Source organism: Myotis brandtii, unplaced genomic scaffold (assembly GCF_000412655.1).
Source record: "Myotis brandtii unplaced genomic scaffold, ASM41265v1 scaffold58, whole genome shotgun sequence".
Lineage (NCBI taxonomy): Eukaryota > Metazoa > Chordata > Mammalia > Chiroptera > Vespertilionidae > Myotis > Myotis brandtii.
Window position 1 is genome coordinate 1,105,188 of NW_005370176.1, and position 17,617 is coordinate 1,122,804.

The 17,617-nt window shown below is 38.3% G+C and overlaps 1 protein-coding gene across 14 annotated transcripts in view; it reads right to left on the reverse strand.

Annotated features, from left to right (window-relative positions):
• Positions 1–17,617, reverse strand: part of EVI5 (ecotropic viral integration site 5) — a 222,915-nt gene that overhangs the window by 169,138 nt on the left and 36,160 nt on the right. For 4 of the 14 annotated variants that reach the window (XM_014550015.1, XM_014550025.1, XM_014550028.1 and 1 more), the window contains exon 1: positions 17,388–17,474. The exons of 3 other annotated variants lie outside the window; for them this stretch is intronic. In XM_014550015.1, coding sequence (XP_014405501.1) covers positions 17,388–17,444 — 57 coding nt within the window. In that variant the 5' untranslated portion in view covers positions 17,445–17,474. Of the gene's footprint in view, positions 1–17,109; positions 17,186–17,387; positions 17,475–17,617 lie in introns of those variants that run through there. 7 more of the 14 variants (XM_014550024.1, XM_014550021.1, XM_014550022.1 and 4 more) reach the window with 3 other exon arrangements.

Consider the following 17,617-nt stretch of genomic DNA (forward strand, 5'->3'; position numbering starts at 1 on the left):
TTGAATTTTAGAGAGAGTGAAGGGAAAGGGAGAGACACATTGATTGGTTGCCTCCTGCACATGCTTTGATAGGGACTGGGGATCAAGCCAGCAACTGAGGTACATGCCCTTGACTGGAATCTAACCTGGGACCCTTCAGTCCAGGGCTAATGCTCTATCCACTGAGCAAAACAGGCTGCAGCTTAATTCATTTACTTTTAATCTATATGTGTCTTTATATTTAAAGTGGGTTTTGTTTTTGATTCACCCTCATAATCTGTCTTTTAATTGGTGCATTTATGCCACTGACTTTCAGAGTGCTTACTGATAGAGTTACTGCCATATCTGGCGGCATCTGGAGCTTGCGGGGCCAGCGTGCCTGCGGCCTGGGACCGGATCGGGTCCCGGGTGGCAGGCAGGAGGCTTCTGGGGCTTGCGGGGCCAGCCTGCCTGTGGCCCGGGACCAGATCCGGTCCCGGGTGGCAGGCAGGCGGCTTCTGGGGTCGCCCACAGGGGCCTGGATGGTGGCTCGCACTGACCCGTCCTGCCTGCAGTATGCAAATTAGCCGCCATCTTTGTTGGCGGTTAATTTGCATATCTTGCTGATTAGCCAATGGGAGGCGTAGCGAAGGTACAGTCAATTACCATGTTTGTCTATTAGGATAGAAGATAGATGAGTCTACCTTAGTCTTTTAGTAACTCTATACCTCTGGACCGTGGACATCACATGTGCTTCTCAGTCCTTCCCCTCCCCTGACCCACCTCTCACCTCATTCCCTTCTGTGGGACAGGATGACAAGAGTGGGCTGGAACTGGTTATTTTCCTTCCCCCAGGTCAATTAGATTCTGCTAAAACCTCCTGCAGGCCCCCTCCTATATCAATATAAATATAAAAATAGTATTAACTGCCCTAACTGGTTTGGCTCAGTGGATAGAGCATCGGCCTGCGGACTCAAGGGTCCCAGGTTCGATTCCGGTCAAGGGCATGTACCTTGGTTGCGGGCACATCCCCAGTGGGAGGTGTGCGGGAGGCAGCTGATCGGTGTTTCTCTCTCATCGATGTTTCTGACTCTCTCTCTCTCTCCCTTCCTCTCTGTAAAAAGTCAATAAAACACATTTTTTTAAAAAAATAGCATTAACTTGTACCTGTACACACCATTACTTCTCTTCATTCTTCAAGATGTTAAAAATTCTTAGCCCATAAAAAAACTTAATATACAACTGAAAAACAATATATATTCAATTTTGTTCTGGTAGGATTTAAGGTTGATACAAATGTAATATCTATCTTCAATCATTTAAGTAGGTTATAAAAAAGTATTGTTTCAACTCTGTAAACATGGGAATAAATGACACCCTATCTAATAAAAGAGTAATATGCAAATTGACCATCACTCCAACACACAAGATGGCCGCCCCCATGTGATCAAAGATGGCCAGCAGGGGAGGGCAGTTGTGGGCGATCAGGCCGGCAAGGGAGGGCAGTTGGGGGTGACCAGGCAGGCAGGGGAGCAGTTAGGTGTCAATCAGGCTGGCAGGGGAATGGTAGGGGGTGATCAGGCTGGCAGGCAGAAGCAGTTAGGGGCAATCAAGCAGGCAGGCAGGCGAGTGGTTGGGAGCCAGCAGTCCTGGATTGTGAGAGGGATCCCAGATTGGAGAGGGTGCAGGGTGGGCTGAGGGACACACACACCCGCCCCCATGCACGAATTTCGTGCACCAGGCCTCTAGTTATATAAATAGCAATGTCCTGCATGTTTTGAGTATTATCAATAAATATGGAGTGTAGATTTTAACACATAGCCTGTAAATATAAAAAAAAAGAATTACAAACTGTCTTTTACTGAAGTTAACAGCTGTCAGAGATGGCAGAAGGGAAGCTAAAGAGCACTGGCTTCAACAGAAATAAAAAAATAGAACAGGAATTAAAGTGAAAGGGAAAAAAACAGGAAATAAGGGCAACACTGCTGACAAGTGTCCTTCCTCTAGATATCTATATGACAAATTTCTCTGAGTTAATTTATTTTCTGTAGGCATTCAGCATATTTCCCTATCTGAAGCTAAATTTCACACCTCTAAAGCTAAATTTTGAAAGAGCAAAACTTGTATACAGTGATATACTATTGCTGATGCTACAGCCATTATCTACTGTATGTTTTACTATTCAGGTACATTCATGTCTTATTTAATCCTCACAATAACCCTGAGATTTTACAGAAGTTTATGGAGGTTAGACAACTTGCCCAAGATCCATTAGCTAATAAATGATGTAGCCAGGATATTAAACATTCAGCCCTAAAACAGTAACATCCTAACAAATATAAATCACTGATAGGAAGAGGAGCTAAACCTAACTGTAGAACATAAAAGTAAAAACAGAGCAAGCACGTCAGAATATGTCATGACCATGAGGATTTTATTGAGAGACTGACAGGGCCTGCCCAAAACCAATCTGATTACCTTTTTAAGAAATTCAATTAACTAAAATATTGAGATAGAAATTATATTTCAAAATAAAACTATCAACATATCACATAAAAATTCCTAACTCTTTTGAAAATAGCCTATTACAGGCTGTACTTAATCTTTTTGTTATTGTTGTTAATCCTCACCCAAGGACATTTTTCCATTGCTTTTTAGAGAAAATGGAAAAGAGAGGGAGAGGTAGAGAGAGAAACATCAATTGATTACCTCCCACATGCACCCCAAACAGGGCCAAAATCAAACCTGCAACCCAGGTACAAGCCCTTGACCGGAATCGAACCTGGACTCTTCAATCCACAGGCTGATGCTCTATCCACTGAGTCAAACTGACTAGGGCTGTAGTTAAATCTTTTTTAAACCATTTATAATACTAGTGTAAAAAAGAAGTCTCAAGAATACCAACCAAAATATCTTACAACTTTTTATATAAAACTAGAGGCCCTGTGCACGAAATTCATGAATGGGTAGCATCCCTAGGCCTGGCCAGTGATCAGGGCCAATCAGGGCCTTCCAGCTGCCCGTCGAGGCCTCCCTTCCCTGGCTGCCAGCTGCCGGCCGGGGCCTTCCTTCATCCCACACCACCCCCTTGGTGGTCAGTGCATGTCACAGCGAGCAATCGAACTCCTGGTCTCCCTGTCAAACTCCCAAGGGGACACTTTGCATATTAGCCTTTTTTATATATAAGATGTAAGCAGATCTGTATAACAGATCTAGAGAAACATTTCACATTTTTCCTGACTTTAACATCTTGCACAAAAAGAAACCTTCCCACTTTGTAAACTACAGTAATGGTTTCTTTTTTAAAAAGAGGGAAGAGAAAACAGAAAATGAACTGAGAAAAGCAACCAATGGCCACCACCTCACAATTACATACCTATATTGGAAGTAAATGCAATTTTACCAAGGCTAACTCCATCTAATCTAACTTGTTTACAAGACTTAAGTTTTTTTTTCCATCTTCTAAATATAAAATATCAGTTTTGTTGCTAATTTTTATATTTAATGCTCCAATATTATGAGTTTATGGTAGAACAGTTGTAAATCTGTATTTATATTCACTGTTAAAGAACTTTACTAACAGGTACCACGTGTATTGCTCTCCGGCTAAATTCTCTTAATTCTACTGGACTGCCACAGCTCAGAAATACCTTAAGCAACTTACAAAATTCAGACACACACACACTTTTCCAACCCATTGAAAGCATATGGGTATTGCTGATATTTATGAGCTACCTGATTGAAACATTTCATGTAAATTAGGTACTAACCAGTTTTAGCATTTTAAATGTTTGAGATATCCAAAACTATACTAGATACAGCGTGCAGTTACCTTGAGGAACTGGCATTCATTTAGCCTTTGAACCTCTTTAAGAGTTATACAAGTTCAATTTTATTCAAAAATGTAATAAAATATTTTAACTGGCCATTTCATCTATTACCAGTATTGAAAGATTTTTCATATTAATACATTCAGTATACATTGCTAGATTACACTTAAATCTTAAGAAGAAATAGTGACCCATTAAAACACCTTGATCAAATAACAAAAATTACCATGAGTTATGGATCTGAATTGTTTTGTTCATGCTAAAAAAAATGACACTTAATTTAATGCTATATACACTTCAGGAAACACAATCTATTTAAAAAATTATACAAATGTACAATCTCTCCTGCCAGTAGGCCAACCTAACCCATCCAAAAAATAAAATAACTAGTATTTTTTAGCACATACTGTTCATCAAACAACAACTTTATGAGGTAGACAATATAATCCCTAATATGAGAAAACTGTCTTATAGATAGTTTTGGTATTCCTTTTAGCCATTCTGGTCATTCAAAACTGAATAAAAAACTGAAACCAATACTGATATCAGATAGTATTCCTTCTATATTATCTTCAATTCTGTTTGCATGTTTCTGCATTTTTTAGTCTTCCTTTATAATGTAGTCACAAAATCATAGCTGATATTTATATTGAGCACCAAACCTATATGCCAGGCACTGTTTAGGTACTTTACAGTATTTCCATTCCCCATGACCAACTTTGCACAGTAAATATGAAAATATACATCTATACTAATAAAAGGGTATTATGCTAATTAGACCAGACATCTTCCAGACGTCCTTCCAGACAAAGCCGAGGCAGGGGCAGTTAGGGGCAATCAGGCCGGCAGGGGAGGGCAGTTAGGGGCGATCAGGTTGGCAGGGGAGGGAAGAGAGAGGCGATCAGGCCGGCAGGCAGAGGTGGTTAGGGGCGTCAGGCAGGTAAGCAGGAGAGCGGTTAGGAGCCAGCGGTCCCAGATTGCGAGAGCGATCCCGGATTGGAGAGGGTGCAGACTGGGCTGAGGGACCTCCTCCCCCATGCACGATTTTCGTGCACTGAGCCTCTAGTTTTCTGATAAAAGAACAGACCCAGAGAGGTTAAATGACAAAGCAAAATGCTTATTCTTTCTACTGCACCAGGCCATTTCTTTTTTTCCTGCCATCAATTATTACCATAATTTAATTATTTGCAATACAGAATTTCACTAGATTCTCAACATAAACTAAGATTGTTTTCCTTCATAGAAGAGGTAATTATTTTTTTTGAAGAGGTAATTATTATTGTGTAAAAATATTTTATTGTACTACCAAATTACTGATGTAATCTTCCCACAAATACTTTTGTATTTAACCTGGGAAGAGAGAATGTTATCTAAAATACACCGAATAAGAGCACTAGGTAACTAACATTTGATCATTTGAGCTGCACCTAAAATTGCTATAGCTAAAGTGTTCAAAGTTCATAAGTAAGGAGCCTGCTCCCTGACCTCAACCTTCCACTGTTACAAATACAAAATTGTTTTTAAAAAACAAAACAAAAAGCATAGCATATCCATACACGTAATTTTTTCCTGGCACAGCAAGAGTACTAAAATACCTGTTTCATTATGTCTCAATATAGTCTGAAAAAAGTACAAAATCAGAACAAGTAGCTCTGAAACAATATCACATATTACATGAATCTGTTATTTAGTATATACACTATATCAAGCACTATGTGAAGAAGTGTTAAGGACTTTCACTCAATACACAATGTGAAATAAAAATGAATTACAACTGTTTTGTAAAATCCTAAAATGGCAATAGGAATCTTCAACATAATTTTCCAAATGGGTACACTGTGTACAAATCATGGCAACGGCCCAAATATTCCATTTTAATGCTAGTCATTTTAATTACTTTAAGGTCACCAATACTGGTAAATGATGATATTATGAGGAGGAAAATATATGTTAATCAAAACGGGTAGAAGGAGACATATAAAAAAATCAGAAAATCCTGGCAAATACGCTATCAATGAAATAATTTTTTAGAAGGTTCCTCAGCATCTCAGCAAGGTAAAAGTACCTTATTCTATTAAGAAGATCCATAGGGCCTTCACAAGTTATTTAAATTCTTTAAGCCTTGATTTTCTGTCAGAAAGCTGAAAAAAGGCTGGAGTAAATGATATCACATATGCTTTCCTGTTATAACATTCTAGAGTCAAACTGATACAAGCTTATATAAGCAGATTTTTTTAAATGAAGTTTCAATGATAACAGAAAAAAATCTCCAAAATGTTGCAGTACAAAATTAAGGTCTAATGCCCTGAACCTCATATAGTAGGCTACAGAAACAATCAGAAGTTTCTGGGACAAACCAACTCACTGAGAGTATATTAGCAAGACTAACTTTACACAATAACTTTAGACTTTCAGAAAGTGACAAAGAAACATTTAGGATTGCAAGAGATTTTTAAATTTAATAACATTAAAGAAAACTTACATGTTATAAACTTAACTACCCATGTGCATACGTTTAGTTCTCACCTACCACAGGCACACAGGTCTTCTATCTAAAGTCAGAAGCTCCCAGGCCTCAAGCTCTTTGAATTACACCTGTAACTCAAGGGATCTCTCCCTTCTTCCCAGTTTCTGCTCTTGATTCTTAAACATGCTGCTCTGCCCTATTTAAAAATCTCACTGGATCTTACATCCATCCCCCTAAGTCAGTGGTTCTCAACCTTGGCTGCACATTAGAATCACCTGGGAATCTTTTTTAAATCCTGATTTCTGGGCCTCATCCTCCAGAAATTCTGTTTCTTTGTTATGGGGTGGGGCCACAACATTAGTAACAAAGAAACAGAATTTCCGGAGGATGAGGCCCAGAAATCAGGATTTTAAAAAGATTCCCAGGTGATTCTAATGTGCAGCCAAGGTTGAGAACCACTGCTCTAAGTACTCCTGGTCTCACAGCATCTGCCATCCCCTCAGCAAAGCACCTGGAAAGATGTTTAGCTTTCACTCTTCCTTTCCTCACCTCCCATTTTTTCACTGCAATCTAGCTTCTACCATATTTTACTGAAAACACACTTACCAAAGTTGCTCACCAAGACTCTTTTGCTGTTAAATCCAATAAACACCATACAGTCTTTATTTTACTTGATCTCTCTGCAACATGTAACCCCCAGTACAATACTCTCCTTTTATATTTTTTTATTTTTATGATTAGAAACTACATTTTAATTAAGAATTGAAATATCCCACAGAAAACATGGAAAGGTTAAGTACTATGTAACTCCACTCTCAAAGACAGCCAGTGTTAACAGTGCAGAATATATTCATCAAGATTTCTTTTCTATACATATAACACATATGGGTATATGTATTTTTAATTGAATAAAAATTAGATCATATATACATACTTCTTAGGGAATTTTTTTACTTAATGTACCTTGCACTTGCGTCTTTCATTAGTATTATGTGATAGCCTGATTAACAGCCTCCTAAAAGAGCTCCTCATCATAACACCTGAACCTGTGAACGTTCCCTTCAATGGCAAAAGGAATTTGGCAGGTGATCCTCATCATAAGGATCTTGTGATGAGGAGGTTATACTGAATTATCTGGGTTGGGTCCATCTGAAAATGCTATGCAGTTGGCCTTGAAGATGGAGGAAGGAGCCAAGGAATGCAATGCAAGCAATACAAGGAATGCAACTCTAACAGCTGGAAAAGGCAAGGAAACAGATTCTCTCCTAGGAACTAGCCCTGCCAATAACTTGACATTAGCCCAGTGAAAACACCTGTTTGAAGCCATTAAGTGTGTGATAATTTGTTACAGCTGCAACAGGAATACCGTATATGTATGTGTATAAGGTATTCCATTAGCTGCATAGCATTCTATCACATGAATGCATCATATTTCATTTAGACAACCCTTTACTGATGGATACATGGGTGCCATGAACACCTCTAAATACATCTTTCCGCATATTTGTGTTTTTCTAGGAGTTTTTTCATAAAGTGCAACTATTGAGTCAAATAACATGTTTTTTAATTTTAATGGATATTTTTAAAAATTAACCTCCAACAAGGCTGTATGTATTTTTTAGTCACATTAACCACATTTAAGCCCCTCCCTCTGTTAGGTCGGAGAGAGCCCAGGATCGGATACACTTTTTAGTCACATTAACCACATTTAAGCCCCTCCCTCCTTCTTCAAAGTTCTATTCCTTCAGCTTCTATTAAATCACATTCCTGGTTTTCCTCCTATAGTGGCTACTACTTGTTCTGTTCCTTTGCAGACTACTCTTCATTAGCTCATTTCTTAAATTCAATGACCCCCAAAGTTCCAATTCCATCCGAGGCTCTCTCCTCACTACATATACTTACAGAGTTATCTCATCTACTTCTTTCCACCTCATTAGTATTTACAAACGAAACAGAATTATTCTCTCCTTTCCCTCTAAAATCTACTTCACTGTATTCCCTCTATTAATGATTGACATACCAATATCCAGCAGCCTATAGCAAATACATGGGGGTCAACTGACCCCCTCCCTTATCCTCACCCCACATATCATAGCTCTAGAATCCATAAGATTATCTCCCTCCCTATCAATTCCTTAGAACAGGAATACATCAATTTTCAACTGTATTACGCTATTGTGTGTTTTTCCCATTTCAAGTCTTGTATCCACTGTACCAGAATCATCTTTGTGAATTCAATTCTGATTTGCCATTCAAGTAGACCTATCACAGATTGCTGGTTGGAATGTAAAATGGCATAACTACTTGGAAAAACTGTTTTGCAATGTCTTCTAAAGTTAAACATTCAACTGCCCTATGACCCAGTAATTCTGCCCCAAGTTATTTATCCAAGAGAAATGAAAATGTGTGTCTATAAAAAGACTAGTAGCCAAGTGTTCATAATACCTTTATTCGTAATAGACAAATGGGAGAATGGATAAACAAATTGTGTTATAGTTATATAATGCATTGCCACACACCAATTTAAAAGAACTACTGATATGAGCAACAACATAGATAAATTTCAAAAACATGTTTAACAAAAGAAGCCAAACAGAAAAGAATACAAACTATATTATCCTATTTATTAATTCAAGAACAAGAAAAACTAATCTGTGGTAAAAGATATCACGATAATAGGGACTGACTAAAGGAATCATGAGTGAGAAAGAGATATTCACACATGCATGCAAATACATGCACAAAATTCAATCAATTGTATATTTTAAGTTCTGTGCATTTTCCTATATGCCAATTTTACCTCAAAAAAGTTTTTAACTTAAAACTTTTACTTCACTCAGCATTTTTCCTTAGTAGTTAAAAAAAAAGCCTCAAGTTTTAAGACAAATTAATCACTAAATTACTTTTTTAATTATCTAGCTCAGAAACAAGAATCTATCAGTTGTGTCTCCCCTGGTTTATAAATTTTGTGAGCAAGGATTTTGTCTATGTAGAATAGATCATTATCCTCCCAATACACATCATTATGTATGATATGTAGAATATGCTAAATATGTTCTTTGGTGGTTCTTAATGACTTATGGACAATGTTTATAACTTCATTACATTTCTAGATCATTTACTGACTCATTTTTCTGATCTTGTAAGTGAAATGTAAATGTACCATCATACTTGACAACCTCTATAACCTTGCTCATCTGGCAGTGGAAAACAAGCTTCTCCACATTTTAAAAAAGGTAGCCAACTTGAGTCTTTAACTTTGCGCTCATCTCTTACATGTATTTCAAATAAATATTCAAAGGCATTACATTTTTCATGGGTTTATTCCTTAAAATTCATTTTCAATTTATTTCACAGTCTATCTTTTCACCATCAAATTCTGGCTCAGTCCTCTAAACTATCCTGATTTCTGATATACCTCAAGACACTAAATTTTTCTTCTATCTTTCTCTCATGTATCACATTAAAATATCATATAAGCCCCAGCTGGTTTGGTTCAGAGGAAAGAGTGTCAGTCTGTGGACCAAAAGGTCCCAGGTTCGATTCCAGTCAAGGCCATGTACGGTGATTGCAAACTCCTCCCCAGCCCCGGCCCTGGTTAGGGCTCATGCAGGAGGCAACCAATGTTTCTCTCACATTGATGTTTCTCTCTCTGTCTTTCCCTCTCTCTTCCACTCTCCCTAAAAATCAATGGGAAAATATCCTCAGGTGAGGATTAACAAAAAGATATATGCATATGTGTGTGTGTGTGTGTATCATACAATTTTTCATTATATATTATACAATTGTTTATTAAAGCTACACTTTCAACAGTATCTGTTAACACTGCTATAACAAACTTACTAACATAATTTATGAGAATTTTTGGCATAGCAAAAGAGCTATACCAGGCCAAAAAAGACAGCACCTAATCATTTAAGCACCAACTCAAATGTAGGACAAAATCCCCATCTTCACTTCTATATCAGTGCTTACACTTTCCTATTTAAAAAAACAAAAAAGGAGCAATGATCCATTAAAAAAAAAAGCCAGTTCTTTCCCTATTGCTCATTGAGGTCCCTTCCTAGAACACAGGAGTTAGCAGTTTCTTATAGAGAGAGCCCTAAGGGGGGAGGGGGGAGGAGAGGGCAATGGGGGTAAGGAGGGGGATATATGTAATGCTTTCAACAATAAAGATTTATAAAAGAGAGAGAGAGAGAGAGAGAGAGAGAGAGAGACCTAATTATGAACTCAAAAGACATTGAATAGCAAAACCAACAATGAAGACTCAGATAATAGCCAGTTTAACCAGCTTTAGGAAACACTTTTCAGCATACTACTGTGAGGGTTGGATCAGTACAAAGAACAATTAACAAGCACTAAATCCACATTGTCTTTGGCCACTTAAAGGATAAACTGCAGACAGCATAGGCAGGGAGAGCGCTTTTGAAGTAAATAAACAACTGGAAATGGCAACAAATAAACACACCAGGCAACTTGCAATAATGAGAAATGGGATGACCCTTTCTGAACAAACACAAGGGGCCACAGTCAACTGGTTCTATCCACAAAACACAAATTAATTAACCCACGTTTCCAATGAGGAAGGACTATCATACCACCAAGATAAATAGTAATAACTGCCAATGTTATCTTTGATTGATATCTTGAATTTTATATGCAAACATCAAAAAATAATTTGTGGAGGAGCAAAAAGGCTAGTGGGAATAGTGTGCAGTGATAAGTTTGTATTTTATAAAACTTGTCAAAAATTAATTTGAAAAGCAACACAGGGCTGACAGCTTTCTATTTTACCAAACAAGGACATTACAGAAAACAAAAAAAGCCTACCTAATGCCTAGCATCACAAATTTCATATAAAAAGACATTTTAATACAGAAAAAGATGGACATAATTTAAAGGTAAATACATTAAATTTTATAAAGTTAGCCTAAGAGAAAACAAATTATATTGATAATAATATTTTCATCATGAACTTTACGGTAAAAACTCTGTCTCAAAGAGTATTTGGAAACCTACTGCCTTAGTAAGTGTTTTAAAGAAAGTAAAAAAGAATAACAAAGCCATTAGAGGAGCTTACCACAGAGGCTTTAAGGGGTGGTTCTAATTAACTTATTTATGTTAACTATAAACTAAGATCTCTACAACTTTATCTTTAGCAATAGTTTCCCATTTTTGCTGGTGTAGAATCTTTTTTCAAAATAAAAATAAAAAATTCTGAGTATTACCTTCACCTATGACTACAGTTGGATTTAAGTATTATTAACTGAAATGACAAAAATCACATGATTTTTTAAAAATAATTTTTACATGTTACAAATATGCAAGACTATGATTTATTCATTCAATACTAAATGTTTAATGCACCTATGGATTTTCAGACCCTGGCAGAGATCCACAGCCCAATCAGTTTCTGTAGTTATTCATCTCTTTACCATGAGTTTCCCACTACAGAAAGTATCAAATAGCTCTTTGACATCTTTAAAAATCAATTCTAATCCTGAGATTTTAAGATTGTGGGACAAAGAGTACTTTTCAAAGGAGTTTTAGGTCTTCTAGAGAAATGAGTTTGATCCAATATTTTGGTGCTCTCCCTCTTGACACTCTATTTAGATAATAGTAAAGAAATGTAAAAGCTATAACCCCTCAAGGAGACAATAGCAGAGGATAAATGACAACACATTTTTGAATAATGGAAAGCAAGACGCTGGACTTCCAGGTTAAGACAGCAGATTGATACACACATCTAATTTTGCTACCTCCCCAAACTCTACTAAAACGAGGATAAAGAAAAATTTTTCTTGTTCTTTTGTTCTGTTTTTAGAACACAAACCATAAGGTCAGAGGGAATGGAAAAAGAGACCAGAGAACCACAATTTTGGAAGGTGCAAGGAAAATGGATGAGTGGTAACTGAGTAGTCAAAGACAGCCAAATGAGTCAGCAGTGCTAACAACTAAGAACAAACCCAGTCTACACTACAGAATCCTCAAAAGGCCTAGGAACTACCAGAACAAAGAGAGGGAGGGAAGACTAAAGTAAGAAAGGACCAGGTAAAGGCTTTTTAAACATTTTAGAAACCTATACCCCATCCTTCCTCCAAGTTGCTGCCTAGCCCACCCTCAATGCATCAGCTGATTGGAGATTTATTCTCTTTAGAAAGTAACCCGCCCTGACCGGTTTGGCTCAGTGGATAGAGCGTCGGCCTGCGAACTGAAGGGTCCCGGGTTCGATTCCGGTCAAGGGCATGTACCTTGGTTGCGGGCACATCCCCAGTAGGAGGTGTGTAGGAGGCAGCTGATCGGTGTTTCTCTCTCATTGATGTTTCTAACTCTCTATCATAAAAATAAAAGGTAACCCATACATGGTGGAACACACATAGATATCCTAACAAGAAGAAACAAATTACGTGATCCTATACACTAAGTGCTCTATGACTCATTACCCAGTCCTCTCTTTGTGAGTTCCCAGATCACTGGGAACCAGAGCTCTGCCCTTCAAGCAGAAAACTGGAAGATATGCTCTGGGAAATCTGACCGAGAAAAAGGAAACACAGAGACACTGGAGGTAGCCTCAAAGAGTCCGCCCAACCAATGGTTTCAATATTAGCCAAACAATGGCAGCCTTAGAAAATATGGATGCTAATCTATGACTATGGCAACAGAAATCAGAAAACAGCAGTTGCCTCTGAGCAGGGAGTGGGGAATATAGAAGAAAGGAATATGAAGGAATTTTCTAGGGCAAGCATGTCAAACTTGTGGCCCACAACGAATACTCATTAACAATTACTCATTTATTTCAGCCCTTTGTATTCAGCATGTCTCTATCGAAATAAACCTACATTTCTATGAAAATTAAAGCTTTTGTTTTTTTGCAGCCCACATAAACTTAAACCTTGTTTATTTGGCCCAAGTTAGCCTTTGAGTTTGGCATGCTTGTTCTAGGGTTTTCACAATGCTTTTTATCGTGAAACTATACACTTAATATCTGTTTATTTTACTGTATGCAATTTCACCTAATTTTTTAAAAATTATTGTTATCTGGGTCCAACCCTCCAGAGATTTTAAAGTATTTGGTCTAGCAGTAGAATGTGTATGTGTGTACATACGCATGTTTTAAAGCTCCCCATGTGATTCTAATGTGCAGCCAAAGTTCAGAACCACTTTTTAGAGTCTAGATGAGTGGTTCCCAACGTGGGGCACACGCCCCACAGGGGGGGAATATCACTTCATATTATTAATTTTTGTAACAATTTCTTAGTGATTTCTTCCTCAGTAGTTCAACTCTCCTTTCATTATTTTATTTTTCTCTTTCATGGATGCCATGTTCTTTGGAAGCTTGTTTAGACCTAGTTATTGGCTTTTTAGGCTTCCTCCACAAGAATAGGAGCTCACTTTTTTAAAGAATTATATGTCACAGGGGCCGGGGGAGCATCAGGATTTTAGAGATGCTTACGTAGGACATGGCCAAAAAAAGGTTGGGAACCACTGGTCTAGATTATTAGAGTAAATCTCTAAATCAGTAAGCTCCACTTATAAGCTCAGAGCTTCCAAACAGCTTTTAGTCACCAATTATGAAGAAACAATAAAAAATTAATAGACCTCTGTGGAGGGCCTCTACTGCTGAAACTATATCAAATAGGGGCGGAAAAGTAACTTGGGAGAAAAACTATGCAAGGCAAAGAAAGCTTAAACTACATTAACATCAGGTGAGAGAAGTCATGGACATGGCATCCATGAGACAAGAGAAGAGGAATATGTAACTAAGTAAACTAACTAACCTTACAGGTCTGCAGAAGGAAATATTGTCAATGAGTGATTTGCCTCACTAACAGAAACGCAGTAAAGCTCGGCACTTGGAAGTCTCCAGTTATACAGCCAGTGGGGGAGAGGTATGGAGCTGAAGAGCAGGTTAGTGATTTAAAGTCTGTACACAAAACCCTCCAGTTTCCCTACTCCACCATGCACATCTTCTCATTACATTTAATTTCTGGAAACACAGAGACTCCAGACTCAAGAAGAGAAAAGTGAAGTGATACTCAAGGATGAAAACCAAGGGATTAAGCAGAAGTAGAGTACTCCCCCTTTATCCACCTGCCACAGTTTATCCTCCTACCTGCAATAAACCACAGTCTGAAAATATTAAATGGAAAATTCCAGCAACAAACAATTCGTAAGTTTTAAATTGCACACCGTTCTGAATAGTGTGATGAAATCATGCACCATCCCACTCTGTCCACTCCATTTCTCCCAGGACATGAATCACCCCTTTGTCCAGTATATTCACTCTGTATACACAGCCAGACCATTAGTCACTTAGTATCCATCTCAGTTATCAGATCGACTGTGGAAGTATCACAGTGCTTGTGTTCAAGTAACCCTTATTTTATTTAATAATGACCCCAAAGTGCAAGAGTAGTGATGCTGGCAATTCAGATATAACAATGAAAAGCCGAAAAGTGCTTCCTTTAAGTGAAAAGGTATGTATGTGCAGGGAAAATATAGCATATAGTGTAAAGGATTCAGTACGATCCATGGTTTCAGGCACCCACTGGGAGGCCTTGGAAGGTATCCCCTGTGGATAAGAGGGACTACTGTATGTATAGTGAATAGTATCTCCCACCCACAGACCACTTCCTTTGCCTTGCTCTCAGAACACTAAAAGCCAGATATTTTACCTCCCCCCAGTTTGATTTAAATGCCCCCTTTGCAGGCAGTCAAACCAATTTTTATCAAAGCATTTTTCCTAGTGGAGGACAAAGGTCTTTCTCGAATATCTACAACTCCTCCAAGACCAGTGATGGCGAACCTGACACGACACGCGTGTCAGAGGTGACACGCGAACTCATTTTTTTGGTTGATTTTTCTTTGTTAAATGGCATTTAAATATATAAAATAAATATCAAAAATATAAGTCTTTGTTTTACTATGGTTGCAAATATCAAAAAATTTCTATATGTGACACAGCACCAGAGTTAAGTTAGGGTTTTTCAAAATGCTGACACGCTGAGCCCAAAAGGTTCCCCATCACTGGCCTAGACTCTAAGTTTCTTAAGGGGAGCAGCAGCATTTTTTAAAAATGTATATTTTATTGATTTCAGAGCGGAAGGGAGAGGAAGAGAGATAGAAACATCAATGATGAAAGAGAATCACTGATCAGCTGCCTCCTGCATACCTACTACTGGGGATGGAGCTCACAACCCCGGCATGTGCCCTGACTAGGAATCAACTGTGATCTCCTGGTACGTAGTTCAACACTCAACCACTGAGCCACACCAGCCAGGCGGGAGCAGCATCTTAATCAACATTGTATTCCCCACAGCTTAACACAGTGACTGTCAATATACTAAACACTATAAATCTTTAATTGGTCCCAAACACTGGAGATACAATAAATATATAAATAAAAATTATTTTTAAACCTTGGAAAACTAGAACATACAAGGTGTATTTAAAGATTAAAGATTGTTTTTCCAGAGGTCCTCCCACCAAAAAAAATCTGTTTTATTTCTATATACCAGCCACAAATGTTTTTAAATATGATTTATAATAACATCAAAAAATATCAAGTACCTAAGAATAAATATCAAAAGATGTGCAAGACTTTTCCTCTGTAATAAAACATTACTGAGGAAAAATTTAAAAGACCTAACCAAATGGAGGAATATACCATTTTCATAAATTGGAAAGGTCAATATTGTTAAGATGTCAATTCTTTCCAAATTGATATAAAGATTCAATTCTGATTTCCAAAATTTGTAGAAATTAAGCAGATAATAAAAAAGTGCCACACTTTGCAGAGGGGCAACTGTGGTATAAACGGTGCTGGGTCAAATAGATACCCACAAAGTAAAAAGTGGACCTTGACCCCTTACAATCCAGCTGCAATTTACTGTAAATTGATCATACACTTTAAATATGAAAAGTAAAACAAAAGAAAACTCCTATAAGGTAACACAGGCAAGTATCTTCATATTCTTTGTCTAGACATAGATTTCTTAAATAGGGTACAAAAAGTAGTAATCATAAAGGAAAAGATTACGTATATTTCATTAAAATTGAGAATTTCCATTCATCAAAAAAAGCCATTAAAAGTGAGGAGGCAAGATACAGAGTGGAAAACATGGGAGATACACACACACACACACACACACACACACACACACAAAACCACAATGATCCAGAAAATGCAAAATCAAACCACACTGGTATATCCCAGAAGAGCAAAAGTTTTTAAAAAGTGACAAGCACTGGAGACAGTGTGTCAGCCTGCAGACTGAAGGGTCCCGGGTTCAATTCCAGTCAAGGGCATGTATCTTGGTTGCGGGCACATCCCCAGTAGGGAATGTGCAGGAGGCAGCTGGTAGATGTTTCTCTCTCATCGATGTTTCTAACTCTCTATCCTCCCTTCTTCTCTGTAAAAAGTCAATAAAATATATTTTTTTAAAAAAAGTGACAAGCATCAGGAAGGATGTGGGGTAACTGGAATATTACTCCCTGCTAATTGGTGCAGCCACTTTGGGGAAATGTTCAACAGTGCCTAATAAAGTTTTATCATTCACATACCTCACAAACCAACAATCCCACCCCTGGATATGAACCCAACCAAGTAATGCTGTTGCCTGATCTGTAACGGTACCCTTAGGAAAAATTCTTTGGCTGCACACTTAGGATTGTGCACTTTTCTCTGTACATCATACTTCGATGAGTTTTCTAAGATTTCTTGGGCACGAAGTTCCCAGACACCTAAGGCTAGTATTTTAGAACAGAAAAGGAGCTTCTTGTGAGCTGCAAAACTATAGTAAAATTAAAAATAGCTATTAACCTCTCAGCCCAGAACAAAGAGGTAAAACCTACCAACATATAATTTTGCTTGATCTTCGTGAAGCACTGGATTTCTTCCTTTTCAGCAAAGAAAGGCGTTTATTATTCTACCCTGTATCCCAAAAGTAAAGCCATCTGTGCAAGACAATGCTGCTTTTCGAAATCACCTCTACCAGCAATGGGTGGGAGAAAAGCGAAGGAACCATTCCAAAAGTTTTGATTAACTCTTTGGTGAAAGGCTGTCAGCCGAGTTACATCTAAGACAAGCGAAAGACACAAAGAAATCACAGCAACGCTAAGCGAACACCGACCCCACAATCCAACCTCCCGGAAATTCTGCGGTTACTGAGGCTTGCCCCGCTCGTCATAGGGTGATTCAGTGATGGCTGCAGCCGGAGGCTCCCCAAGTGCATCCCCGGGAGGCACCGGGCTGGCCCATCCCCTGCCTGGACCCTCGGCCTCGCGCAGAATCCCCGAGGCCACAAACAGACGCTGCCTTCGCTAGGGGCGCGGGCGGTCTCGCCCCGTCGGGTCACCCGGA